A 14,982-nucleotide genomic window follows, 5' to 3' on the forward strand; every position below is an offset into this window, starting at 1 on the left:
GGCCCAGGAACTCCATATGCGATGGGTGTGACCATTAAAAACAAACAAAAAAAACCCCAAGCACTTCTTATAAACCTGACAAGCTGGGTTCCAATGACACAGCAGGGACACAAAAGAAAATACGTCACAGTCCTTGTCCTTAAGGGATAGATACAAAAGAAAATGATCACAGTGGAGTTAAGCGCTAGAGTAGAGTACTTCTGAAAGTTTATCCTTGTCTAGAAATGTAAGAATGCTGAGGCCATGGAAATTTTCGTAGTTCCACAGGTTAAAGGGGACCTTTAGTTATGTTAATTGCTTCTTGAGTGTGAAGGGGCCCTAGCACTTTTAAAGGGTTTCAGCCGTCTAGAAAAAAGTTCCTCTTTGTAGTAGAAGAGTAATTCTAAGATTTCTCTCTTCTCCATCACCAGATCAAAGAGAACTAAGTTGAGGAAGAACTCATTTATCTTCCTCTCACTTTGTCTCCTGAGCAAAGAGATTCTGTTTCCTCTCTTTCGCAAATAAAAGGTTTAATTTAGGTGCTTATTTTACCAGTTAAGAATTACCAATCTTCGAAACAACACAAATGTCCATCAACAAATGAAGGGATAAACAAAATGTGGGATAGCAACATGTGGTATATACATACAATGGATTCAGTCTTAAAAGAGGAGCTACAACATGGATGAACCATGAATACATTATGCTAAGTGAAGTAAGCCAGACAACAAATACTGTAGGATTCCTCTCATACGAGGTACTTAGAGCAGTCAAATTCATAGAGAGAAATGCAGACTGCAGTTTCCATGGACTGGCAGGAGGAAAAAGCAAGGAGTTACTGTTTAATGGGTAGGAAAATGAATAAAGTTCTGGTGGCGACAGTTGCACAATAATATGAATGTATTTAATGCTACTAACTATATACTTAAAATGGTTAAAAGGTAAATCTTATGTTATTGAATCTTTTATGATAAAAACAAAAACAAACAAAAAGAATTACCAATCAAAAAAGCAAAAAACACCATTTAAAAAAAAGTCTACAACTTTCTAAAGTAAAATGATAGAACATATTTTATATGCTTGATGTTGAGGCAATGAGGAAGATGTCCTGGCTACCTCTAATGCCTTATTAACCTTACTTTATTTACAAAGAACTAATAAAATTTTTGAAGTACTTAAAAAGAAAAATCAAACACTTTAATCGATATGTTTTTAACTGCATCACTTACCACTTTAGAAGGCAGTTTCTGAAAAAGTTCACTAATGAGACGTCCTGATGGATTTGTGGCTACAACTATGGCTTCAAGAAGCTGCTCCAGGATCTCCTTCAAGTAACCTGGAGAAGACTGGGAGGTGGGGGTTGTGAGGAATGAGAGAGGGGAGAAGTAACTATTTTGTGAGAGAAATCCAAAAATAAATGCTGATACTAATTAGCTTCTAAAATTTTAAATCTAATTCAAAAGAGCAACTTCTAAACGGTATTTATTTTAAGTACAAGTTTCAAGAATACCACAGAAATGCTGTGATGCTGGGCATGGGGGTTATACTCTCAGAAATGCTTATGTGAGAACAAAAATAAAACAATAAAGAAAAAACCAGAATAGCATATATGAAACTTATGAGGTTCCTTATAACATTTCAGTAACTAAATCATTTGAATCAGGTCCTTTTACTGAACTCTATTCCACAGTAAACACCGTAACAGTGAAGTTCAAGTGCCATCCATGTGAAATGATTGGAATGTGTACCTTTTAATGGTCTGAGTAACTGAGACAAAGAAAACATGTCCCATGATATCTGGCCATTTCTATAACTGCTGTGCATATCTACTAAAATCTTGGTATTCTGATAGAACAACTACGTAGTTTTGGAACTATATACTTTTTTTTTTTTGCTTTTTAGGGATGCACTTGCGGCATATGGAAGTTCCCAGGCTAGGGGCCAAACTGGAGCTACAGCTGCTGGCCTATGCCACAGCCACACAAAATTGGAGCCACGTCTGTGACCCTGCTCACAGCAACACCGGATCCTTAACCCAAAGAGCGAGGTCAGGGATTGAACGTGCATCCTCATGGGTACTAGTTGGGTTTGTTGCCACTTATCACAGGAACTCCCTGGAACTATATACTTGTAACCATGTGGTGCTCTGCCAGATCAAACAACAGAATTAAAGTTACAGCAAAACTGAACAGAGATAAGCCAGTTGATGAACATTACCTTTGCTCTTCAGATTGGCTGGCTTACTCCTACTTTAGTCATGGTTTCAATGTGGGAAAGTATATGCCCCAAAGAGTACTTGACCAGGGAGAGTCTAAGTGTGAAGCAGTTTCTACAGTCAGAAATGGGATATCTCAGTCAAGGTTTATATTAAGTGGTACTTCAAGTCCAAAACGTGTTTTGTACATATAAGGTAAAGATTAATGGTTAATTCTGGTTTAAATCATAAAAGCACTAGTATTTTTGTCCTAATCCAACAAAAAGTCTTTTTAGTACAGTTTCAATTTTGAAGTGCAGTATTAACTCCACAGACAGGGCACTCACATCTCTTGGGCCTAACTGCACAGTGCCCAGCAAATAACAGACAAAAAGTAAATATTTAACATATAAGGCATGTGAATAGCTGAGACTCTTCAACCACATAATCTTAGAGAACCAACATAGGACTAATGAAAGCAAACTAAAACATCCACATTTAAGTCATGTACTTACTACTTATAACAGCACCACAGAATTAGCTTCACAGAGGAGAGTTATATACCATAGCCAAGATTCCTCTCCTCCCAATCCAACCACCTATTTGAGAAACATGCTGCAGATGACAAAGTGAGCAGGATGTGTGAATGCATTCATATAACTTATTTCCACAATTGGGAAAATGCCAGTTATAATGGCCTGTGATTTTCCTTTTTTGTGGTGTCCAAGGAAATAGCTTTTTTTTCTTCCTTTTTATGGTCATACCTGTGGTATGTGGAAGTTTCTTGGGCTAGGGGTTAAATGGGTGTTGCAAGCCTACACCATAGCCACAGACACACCTGATCTGAGCTGCATCAGGCTGCAGCTTGCAGCAATACTGGATCCTTAACCCAGTGAGCAAGGCCAGGGATTGAACCTACATTGTCTCGGAGACTGTTGGATTTTTAACCCTCTGAGCCACAATAGGAACTCCTATTCTTAATTTTAAAATGAGAAGTTTGAAAATTCCTTGTTCCTTCACAAATAACTTAGGGTTAGAAAGAAGCTTAGGAGGTTTAATTATGAATGGGCAAGATTCTCCCAATTTCCTACCAAAAGAAACACAGGCAAGTCCTAAATGCAGTCATTTTCATTTTTTGAGTAGAACCCTGGAGGCCTATAATAAGGCTGACCCCTCTGTAGGTAACGTTCTACCCAAGAAAGCCTGGCTTAAGCTGTTACTCCTTTAGGAATGTCAGATAGTGAAATTCTAGGGAACCCCTAGTTAACTGCCTTCTACTTAATTCCAATCATTTAATTCCTAAAAGAAATTGACATGATGCCTAGAAACTAGATTTTGAGAATCCAAGAAATACCATTTTTTTGAAATTCATCCACCACTGCTCCTTTCGGTGTTGGGAGTTTCAGCACAAGGCTTGTCTAGGTAACTTAGGGAAGAAAGGGGAACACTCTGCTTTTGGTATCTTACCATTTAGCTGCAGAAGAGAGATGAAATTCCCTTTACTGCTCTTTTACCTCTTTTTTTTTTTAATTAAAAGTATAGTTGATTTAGATGGGCTTAAGATGGCAGAGCAGAAGGACTGGAACTCACCTTCTGTCATGAAAGCAACAAAATTACAACCAACTGCTAAACAACCTTCAAAAAAACAGACTAGAAACTATCAAAAAAGGTATCGTACTCTAGAAGACAAAGAGGAAATCACATCAAGATGGCAAGAGGGGTGATTACCTGATATAAGCAAACCCATACCCACGAGATGGGTGACCCACAGCCTGGAAAGTAACTATATTGCAAAGGCTCAACCACGGGAGTAAGAGTTTTGAGCCCCATGTCAAGTCCCTACACCTGGATGTCTGACAATGGGAGGAGGCACTCCCAGAGCATTTGGAGTTGAGGGCCAGTGGGACTTGTGCACAGCTGCTCCATGGGACTAGAAGAAATGGAAATGCCACTCTTAAAAGGCACATACAGGCTTTCTTGTCCACCAGGTCCCAGGGCAAAGCAGAGACTCCATAGGAATCTGGGACAGACTTGTCTGCATTCTTGGAGGATCTCCTGGGAAAATGGGGGGTGATGGTGGTTCATTGTGGGGGAAGGACATTTGAGGAAAAGGTCTTGGGAATAATCATCAGCTTGAACTCCTCTAGAGGTGCCCTTTTGGGAAAATCTGGCCCCACCCATCAGGGCTGAGAAGCTCCAGGCCAAACAACAAACCAGGTGGGAACACAGCACCACCCATCAACAAACAGGATCTCAAAAGACCCCCCAGGCACACAGCCGCCTCTAATTACACCCAGAGACAGAGCCCCACCAACCAGAGGGATAAGAATCAGCTCCACCTATGAGCAGGCAGGCACCAGTCCTTACCATCAGAAAGCCTGCAGTAAGGCCCCGTACCAACTTCAGCCACAAGAGGGACAGACATCAGAAACATGAGGCTACAACCCTATTGTCTGCAAAAAGGAGACCATGCCAAAAACCTATACAAAATGAAAAGGTAGAGAATTACGACTCAGATAAAGAAACAAGCAAAAAACCTCAGTAAAACAGCTAAGTGATCTAGAGATTACCAACCTCCATGAAAAAGACTTTAGACTAATGACAATGAAGATGATTCAAGACCCTGGTAATAAACTGGAGGCCAAGATTGATAAATTACAAGAAACACTGAACAAAGAAATACAAGATTTAAAGATTAAGCAAGTAGAGGGAGTTCCTGTCGTGGCTTAGCTGAAACAAATCTGACTAGTATCCATAAGGATGCAGGTTTGATTCCTGGCCTCACTCAGTGGGTTAAGGATCCAGCACTGCCATGAGCTGTACTGCAGGTCGCAGATGTGGCTTGGATTCCCACGTCATGGTGGTTGTGTTGTAGGCCAGCAGCTGTAGTGCTGATTCAACCCCTGGCCTGGGAATTTCCATATGCCACACCTGTGGCCCTAAAAAATAAAAAAAGAAAAGAACACAGTCTAAGAGAACTCTTGGACAATGTTAAATGCACCAACATCTATATTATAAGGGTTCTAAGAGAAGAGAGAGAGAAAGGACCACAGAAAATATTTGAAGAGATGATAGCTGAAAACTTCCCTAACATGGGAAAATAATCACTCACTCAAATCTAGGAAGCACAACGAGTACCATATAAAATAAACCCAAGGAGGAACACCCCAAGACACATGTTAATCAATGTGACCAAAGTTAAAGACAAAGAGAAAATAATGAAAGCAGCTATGGAAAAGAAACAAATAACATACAAGGGAACCCTGATAAGATTAATGGCTGACTTTTCAGCAGAAACCCTGAAGGCCAGAAGGGAGTGGCATGATATACTTAAATTGATGAAAGGAAAAAACACTCCAATCAAGATTACTCTACCCAGCAAGGAAAAATCAAAAGCTTTACAGACAAGCAAAATCTAAGAGAATTCAGCACCACCAAACCAGCTTTACAACAAATACTAACGGAACTTCTCCTAGGTGGAAAAAAAAAAAAAAGGCCACAACTAGAAACCAAAAATATTACAAATGAGAAGGCTCACCAGTAAAGGCAAAAAAGAAAAAAAGAAATGGCAGGAGTTCCCGTTGTGGCACAGTGGTTAACGAATCTGAGTAGGAACCATGAGGTTGCGGGTTTGGTCCCTGCCCTTGCTCAGTGGGTTAACGATCCGGCGTTGCCGTGAGCTGTGGTGTAGGTTGCAGACGCGGCTCGGATCCCGAGTTGCTGTGGCTCTGGCATAGGCCGGTGGCTACAGCTCCGATTCGACCCCTAGCCTGGGAACCTCCACATGCCACGGGAAAGGCCCAAAAAATAGCAAAAAGACAAAAAAAAAAAAAAAAAAAAAAAAGAAAGAAATGGCAAAAAAGACCAAAGATCATCCACACACAAATATAGTAAAGGTAGGAGATCATCCACACACAAATATGTTACCAAAATCAGAAATCATGAGAAAAGGAGGGTACAAATGGAGGATAATGGAGATGCATTTGCAATTAAGAGACCAACAATAATCTCATATATATATAGAGGCTCCTATATCAAAACTTCATGGTAATTGCAAACCAAAAATCTACAATAGATAGACACACACACACACAAAGCAATCCAAACACAACACTAAAGATAGTCATCAAACCACAAGAGGAGAGAACAAGAAGGGAAGAAAAAAGAAACAACAAATCCAAATCCAAAACAGTTAATAAAATGGCAATAAGAACATACATGTCAATAATTATCTTAAATATAAATGGACTAAATGCCCCAACCAAAAGACACAGACTGGCTGAACGGATACAAAAACAAGACCCATATATATGTTGTCTTCAAGAGACCCACTTCAGCTCTAGGGACACACACAAATTGAAAATGAGAGGATGGAAGAAAGTATTCCATGCAAACAGAAATCTGGAGTAGCACCCAACATAGGATCACCTCAATATATAAGGCAACTGCTAACGACCTCAAATGGAGAAACTGATGATAACACGGTAAGAGGGGGGTACTTTAACACCCCACTCACAGCAATGGACAGATCATCCAGAGAGAAAATCAACAAGGAAACATAGGCCTTAAATGATGCATTACACCAAATGGACTTGACAGATATTTATAGAACATTCCATCCAATAGCAGCAGAATACACATTCTTAAGTGCACAAAGAGCATTCTCTACAATTGATCACATATTGGGCCGCAAATCAAGCCTCAGTAAATTTAAGAAAACTGAAATCACATCAGGTATCTTTTCTGACTACAAGGCTACACAACTGGAAATCACTAAGAAAAAAAATTGCAAAAACAGTAACATGTGGAGACTAAATAGCATGCTACTAAACAACCAATGGATCACTTAATAAATCAAAGAGAAAAATAGGAGTTCTCGTCGTGGCTCAGTGGTTAACATATTTGACTAGGAACCATGAAGTTGCGGGTTCGAGCCTTGGCCTTTGCTCAGTGGGTTAACAGTATGGCGTTGCCATGAGCTGTGGTGTAGGTGTAGGTCGCAGACGTGGCTTGGATCCCAAGTTGCTCTGGCTCTGGCATAGGCTGGTGGCTACAGCTCCAATTCAACCCCTAGCCTGGGAACCTCCATATGCCGTGGGAGAGGGCCAAGAAATGGAAAAAAAGAAAAAAAAGAAAAAAAAAAGAGGAAATTAAAAAATACCTAGAAGCAAATGACAACAAAGACACAACAATCCAAGACCTATGGAGTGCAGCAAAAGCGGGTCTAAGAGGGAAGTTTATAGCAATACAAGCCTACCTTAGGAAACCAGAAAAATCTCAAATAAACAACCTAACTTTACACCTAAAGCAACTAGAGAAAGATAAACAGACAAACCCAAAGTTAGCAGAAGGAAAGAAATCATAAAGATCAGAGCAAAAATTAATGAAATAGAAATGAAGAAAACCATGGAAAAGATCAATGAGACTAAAAGCTGGCTCGTTGAAAAGATGAACAAAATTGATAAACCCTTAGCCACACTCATCAAAAAAAAAAAAAAAAAGAGAGGACTCAAATCAATAAAATTAGAAACAAAAAAGGAGAAATTACAATGGACATCATAGAAATACAAGCCACTATATGCCAATAAAACAGACAACCCAGAAGAAATGGACAAATTCCAAGAAAAATACAATCTTCCAAGACTAAACCAAGATGCAGCGGAAAAGATGAACGGACCAATCACAAGTTCTGAAATTGAAACTGTGATTAAAAAACTTCCAAGAGGAGTTCCCATTGTGGCTCAGTGGTTAATGAACCTGACTAGTATCTGTGAGGTTGTGGATTTGATTCCTGACCTCACTCAGTGGGTTAGGGATCTGGCCTTGCTGTGAGCTGCAGTGTAGGTCATAGACATGGCTTGGATCCCGCATTGTTGTGGCTGAGTGAAGGCCGGCAGCTACAGCTTCAATTCGATCCCTAGCCTGGTAACTTCCATATGCCGCAGGTGTGGCCCTAAAAAAAAAGACAACAACAGAAAATTTTCAACAAACAAAACTCCATGACCAGATGGCTTCACAGATGTGTTTTATCAAAAATTTAGAGAAGAGTTAACACCCAGTCTTCTGAAACTATTCGAAAAAATTGCAGAGGAAGGAACACTCCCAAACTCATTCTATGAGACCACCATCACTCTGATAACAAAAGCAGACAAAGGTAACACAAAACAAGAAAATTACAGACCAGTATCACTGATGAACATAGATGCAAAAATCCTCAACAAAATACTAGCAAACCAAATCTATCAATGCATTAAAAGGATTGTACACCATGTTCAAGTGGGATTTATCCCAGGGATGCAAGGAATTTTCAGTATCTGCAAATCAATGTGATACACATATTAACAAACTGAAGAATAAAAACCCTATGATCCTCTCAATAGATGCAGAAAAAGTTTTTGACAAAACCCAACACCCATTTCTGATTAAAAAAAAAAAAAAAAAACACCTCCAACAAGTGGGCATAGAGGGAACCTACCTCAACATAAAAAGGCTATATAGGACAATCCCATAGCTAACATCATTCTCAATGGTGAAAAGCTGAAAGAATTCCCACTAAGATCAGAAACAAGACAAGGATGTCCATTCTAACCACTACTATTCAACATAGTTTTGGAAGTCCTAGCCATGGCAATCTGAAAAGAAAAAGAAATAAAAGGATCCAAATTGGAAAGGAAAAAGTAAAATTATCACTGTTTGCAAATGACATGATACCATACCTAGCAAATCCTAAAGACACTACTAGGAAACTGTTAGAGCTCATCAATGAATTCGGCAAAGTCGCAGGATACAAAATTAATACACAGAAATCAACTACATTTCTTTTTTTTTTTTTTTTTTTTTGGTCTTTTTGCCTTTTTGAGGGCTGCTTCCTGCGGCATATGGAGGTTTCCTGGCTAGGGGTCGAATCAGAGCTGTAGTCACTGGCCTACGCCAGAGCCACAGCAACACAGGATCCGAGCCGTGTCTGTAACCTGCACCACAGCTCACGGCAACGCCGGATCCTCAACCCACTGAGCAAGGCCAGGGATCGAACCCGAAACCTCATGGTTCCTAGTCGGATTCGTTAACCACTGTGCCATGATGGGAACTCCTCAACTACATTTCTATATACTGACAATAAAAGATCAGAAAGAGAAACTAGGGAACAATCCCATTTATCATTGCATCATAAAGAATAAAATAATCACGAATAAATCTAATAAAGAGATAAAAGACTTTTACTCTGAAAATTAAAAGATGCTGATGAAAGAAATCAAAGATGACACAAAGAGATGGAAAGATATACCATGCTTTTGGATTGGAAGAATCAGTATTGTCAAAATGACTACAATACCCAAGGAAATCTACAGATTCAATGCAATCCTTATCAAATTACCAACGGCATTTTTCACAGAACTAGAGCAAAATATTTTATAGTTTGTTTGGAAGACCCAGAATAGCCCACCCTCACATAATACGTAAATCTAGCAATACAAGACCAGTCCTTGATGACATGAAGATTCTCTTTAAAACTCAGCAGGAAATACACATTAGCGTAAGAAAAATTCATGAAAGCAACCAAACATGTACGGCACATGTTGTCCAAGATGTCCTAAGATCCCTTGCAATTGGAGTGGGGCTCTCTGGCTGCAGGTCCCTTTACCTTCACCATTACCAATACAACTGCAGAGGAAGCCCAGCTGCCCACAGTGGCCAAGAAAAATCACAGGCAGGGGCCTTGTTCGCCTCCCAACAGCCTTCTATTACCATTCTGGTGGCACACTTACTCCTTCGGTCACTGTGCCTTGATTGTCTTGCCCATCTTCATCATCATCTTCATCCTCTGCTTCTCCTTTCTGAACAAACTCATTTCTTGTTCGAAGGTACAAATCCCAGAGTTTGCAAGCAGCTTTATATTCAGGAGAATCCGGCTTTATGTTAGCAAAAAGAAGAGAAAGAAGTATCACTTTAGTATTCTACTGTAAATCAATTTCTACTTTTAAAGCATCCTGTGCCAGCAGACTGGTATTCTAAAACATAACTTTGAAAATTACATTACCAATTTAAAAATCATTATGAGTAAAAGAAACATGGGCCTCAGAATTTCCATTGACTGACAATATAAAACCATAACATTATTTTATGGTTAAAACTTGTCACAATAGTATTAAAACACAAAACATCAGTAGCATAAATAAAAAGATAGATCAGAGTTAGATTATTCTAAAGTTTTGCATTGTTTATAAAAAGGTTTAAGACAGCAATTAACTTCTGACTTTGATAAGTTAATTATAAATATTAAAACTTCTTGGATAAGAATAGATTATGAATGGATCTCAGAACCTCCAAATTATAGAGGAAATTAAAAACAAAATAAAACCAAGAAAAAAAAGGAAAAAGAAAAACAAAAGGCAGAGAATTAAGCAAGATAATAAACAAAATCACAAAGCGCAATAAACAGAAGTAGAAATTCAAATGACAGGAACACACCCAAATATAATGGTAATTACTAAAACTGTAAAGAGATGAAATGTCCCAATTAAAAGGTAAAGGTGATCACCTGGATGAATAGAAATTCATGTATATATGGTTTACAGGAGATACATTAGCATTAAAAATACATGAAAAGGTTGGAAGTAAAACAATGAAAAATAGACTAGGTGCACACAAATATAAAGCTGATATTACTTTACATGCATTAATATCAGATAAAACAAATTTCAAGACACAGACATTACTAATAATAAAGAAAGCTACTATATAAGTTCCTGCTGTGGTGCAGGAGGTTAAAGATCTGGTATTGTCTGAATGGCTGCATGGGTTCAATCCCTGGCCTGGAGTGGCAGGTTAAGGATAGAGCATTGCCATAGGTCATAACTGTGGCTGAGATTCAATCCCTGGCATCAGTCAGTGGGTTGAGGATCTGGCATTGCTATGAGCTGTGGTGTAGCTTGCAGAGGTAGCTTGGATCTGGTGTTGCTATGGCCCCGGCGTAGGCCAGCAGCTACAGCTCTGATTCAACCCCTAGCCTGGGAACCTCCATATGCTGTGGTTGTGCCCCTTAAAAAAAAAGGACAAAATTTAAAAAAAGAGAGACCCATGAGCACACAGAAACAATGCCAGCAGTAACACCATGGACAAATGAAAAGTGAATGGCCATTTTAAGGCACTTCTTTTCTGTGGAAAAAAAATAGATCCATACCTCATAGAAGACACAACAATCAATCCCAGCTGCCTTAAGGGCTTAAACATGAAAGACAAAATGATTAAACAGAGTTCCCATTATGGTTCAGCAGGTTAAGAACTTGACATAGTGTCTCTGAAGTTATGGGTTTGATCTCTGGCCTTGCTCAGTGGGTTAAGGATCCCAAGTTCCTGCAAGCTGCAACTAAACCCCTAGCCCAGGAACTTCCATATGCCGCAGGTACAGCCATAAAAAAATAAAAATAAAAACAAAACTATTCAGTTCTTTTCTTTTCTTTTTTTTTTTTTTTTTTTGCTTTTTAGGGTTGCAACCGCAGCATATGGAAGTTTCCAGGCTAGGGGTTAAACTGGAGCTACAGCTACTGGCCACAGCCACAGCAATACCAGATCCAAGCCGTGTCTGTGACCCACACCACAGATCATGGCAATGCCAGATCCTTAACCCACTAAGCAAGGCCAAACCTGAGTCCTCATGGATACTAGTTGGATTCCTTACCATTGAGCCACAATGGAACTCCTATTAGAGTTTTAGAACAGGAAAATAATTTCATTACAATCTTTGGGCAGGAGAGATTTCAGCAACAAGACACGAAGAAGGATAAACCACAAAGTTAAAGACTGATAAATCTGTCTAATTTGAAATTTAAAAAACTTATGTTCATCACAAGACATCATAAAAAGAGTGTAAAATAGCCACATGGTAGAAAATATTTGCAATGCACACAACCAAAAAAGGACCAGTATCTAGAACAAAAAATTTTCTAAAAATAAATATGAAAAGGACAAAGAACCCAGGAGAGACAAGCAAAAGATATGAGCAGACACAAGAAATGAGAATGGTTCATAATTATAATGATCTTCAGTTTCTTTACTCACAAGAGAAATGCGAACTCAAACTACCAAACCACAAACCACAACTTACCTACCAGACTGATAAATATTTAAAAAGCCACACCATTATCAAATTGGATACCTTCTAAATTTGAGCATTCTTACCTTATAATAGGCCTTTGCATTGTTAAAAAGCAGCTGGAAGTCAGCAGTCAGCAAATTAACATCATCGTACTCTTCCATTTTTAGTTTCTGTTGGATTTTCATCAAGTCAATGGGTTGAGAAACCACTTCATAATAGTCTGGTTGATTTCTGTCATAATTAAATGTTTTTTTAAAAAGGGTATTAATCAAAAGTCTATAAAAAGGTATGACTCAAAAATACGTGTCGTAATGTACAACACTCCAAACAACAGAACATAGTACACTAATTCCAATTATTAGAACTGAAACTAACAAAAGCAAGATGCATATGCATGCATGTTATCACTAATAACACCTATTAGAGATATAAAAACCTAAATTGAGATCTTGAAAGTCTTTTATATGCTAAATATTTAAGATTTGGGGCACCAGCCTGTCAGTGGATCTTCTGCAAATGAAAATGACTTACCTTCCATGGTGTTTAATAGCGGCTGAGGAGTTCCCTGTGGCTCAGTGGTTAACGAACCTGACTGGGAACCATGAGGTTGGGGGTTCAATCCCTGGCCTTGCTCAGTGGGTTAAAGATCTGGTGTTGCGTTGAGCTGTGGTGTAGGTTGTAGACATGGCTAGAATACCGAGTTGCTGTGGCTCTGGTGTAGGCGGGCAGCAACAGCTCCAATTAGATCCCTAGCCTGGGAACCTCCACATGCCAACAGTGTGGCCCTAGAAAAGACAAAAAAAAAAAAAAAAAAAAAAAAAAAAAAAGTGGCTGAAAACAAACGTTTCAAAGCTTTTTATAAACTTATAAAACAGACTGTCATCATTTAGTTAGTGACCACAGAACTTTCTCCGCCAAGTACTATCAAGTGCTTAATATATAAGCTGCTCTAATATCAAGTACTAAAGTTACAAAAGAGAAAGATGAGGCTCTTGGCACAAGGAGCTTTCCAAAAACAAAAGGGCATAAAACATGAATGAACAGGACAAAACTAATACAAACAAAAAAAGCATGAGAATGATAAACACAAAATTTAGGACAGCAATCATCCCTTGGAGAGGAGGGATAGTGAAGAACACATAGGACACTTTAAAGGTAGTAATAATTTCTTACACTGAATTTTAGCTCATGGATGTTTATTATTATTCCTTCTAGCTTTTTTCAAATGGAGTTCCATGAAACAAGTTAACCTTCTGAAAAATTATCTAACCAACTGTTTTTCTCAATTTTCCCTTGAGGGGTAGGTAAAACTTATTCTAGATGTGTAAGAGATTAAGTTTTATTACATATAAAAAATGTTGAGGACAGGAATAAGCCTAACTGGGCTGTTTTCTGCTCATTTCCCATTAGCACATCTGGGCTAGCAGCCTCCTTGTGCCTCAGGCATATTTCCACTGCACTGTGAAAGGGTGGAGAAAAGTAAGTGAAGCCAGGGAACTCCAAGAATATACTGAGACTGAGGCCCCAACAGAGGAAGGTGAGAAGTGCTTTCTCTTGGGCAGGAAATTCTTAGAACAGGAGAGCATCGAAATGGTCTGTCTTATTAACTTTCTCCCTTAAGGAACAAGGAAACTGAGGCCAGAAGAGATGAGGTGGCTTGCCCCAAACCACACAACAGGTCAGGACCATACTTTTCCATCAGCCACACTGCTTCTCTGTCTGGTGGCATGTGCAACACTCAGAATTAGGGGAAGAATTGAATTTTACCAGCCTTAACAGGTGTCCCTACTTTTTCACTGAGATGGATAAATTCTCAAATATCACCCCAATTTCAAATGGAGAAATGAAGTTCTAGGTGGGTGTGTCTTCTTCCCAACAACACAGAACCTTTAAGATTTTAGGAATTCCCTGGTCCCCTAGTGGTTAAGGATTCTGAATTGTCACTGCTGTGGCTTGGGTTCCATCCCTGCCCCAGAAACTTGGGCAAGCTGTAGCAGTAGCCAAAAAAAAAAAGTCATGATCATTAAGGCTTTAATCTCTCTTAGACACCGGCTGCCATGTTTTACCTATGTATGCATGATATATTTAATTCTTTAAAACGTTTGACACAAAAATTTCAAGAATAGTAGTACAAAGAATGTTTTTTCTGAACTATCTTGAGAGTAAGCTGCTGAAGAGTATTTCCTACAAAAAGGACCAGAGTGCAATCACTGAAATCAGAAAATTAACTTTGATACACTCCCACCTACAATCCTCAGAGATCCTTATATTTTGCCAATTGTTCCAAAAATGTCCTTCATAGGAAAAGGATCAAGTTGAGACTGATGCTGCATTTAGTTACATTTCTTTCTTTCTTTCTTTTTTTTTTTTTTTGCTTTTTAGGGCCGCACTTGCAGTATATGGAGGTTCCCAACAGGAACTGTAGCTGCCAGCCTACACCACAGCCACAGCAATGGAGGACCCCAGCCGTGTCTTTGACCTATATACACCACAGTTCATGGCAACACCAGATCCTTAACCCACTGAGCAAGGCCAGGGATTGAACGCACAACTTCATGGTTCCTAGTTGGATTCGTTTCCGGTGTGCCACGATGGGAACTCCTAGTTACATTTCTTTAATTTCCTTCATTATGAAATAATTTCTCAGTCTTTGTTTGACTTCCACGATCTTGATATTTTGAAAATTACAGGCCAATTATTTTGTAAAATGTCC

At 39.0% G+C, this 14,982-nt stretch overlaps 1 protein-coding gene across 25 annotated transcripts in view; it reads right to left on the reverse strand.

The window, feature by feature from the left end:
- Positions 1–14,982, reverse strand: part of PBRM1 (polybromo 1) — a 131,400-nt gene that overhangs the window by 100,337 nt on the left and 16,081 nt on the right. For all 25 annotated transcript variants that reach the window (XM_021068909.1, XM_021068908.1, XM_021068907.1 and 22 more), the window contains 3 exons: positions 12,353–12,500; positions 9,940–10,083; positions 1,209–1,325 (listed from right to left, as the gene is read on the reverse strand). In XM_021068909.1, coding sequence (XP_020924568.1) covers positions 1,209–1,325; positions 9,940–10,083; positions 12,353–12,500 — 409 coding nt within the window. The remainder of the gene's footprint in view (positions 1–1,208; positions 1,326–9,939; positions 10,084–12,352; positions 12,501–14,982) is intronic.

Source organism: Sus scrofa, chromosome 13 (genome assembly GCF_000003025.6).
Source record: "Sus scrofa isolate TJ Tabasco breed Duroc chromosome 13, Sscrofa11.1, whole genome shotgun sequence".
Taxonomy (NCBI): Eukaryota; Metazoa; Chordata; class Mammalia; order Artiodactyla; family Suidae; genus Sus; species Sus scrofa.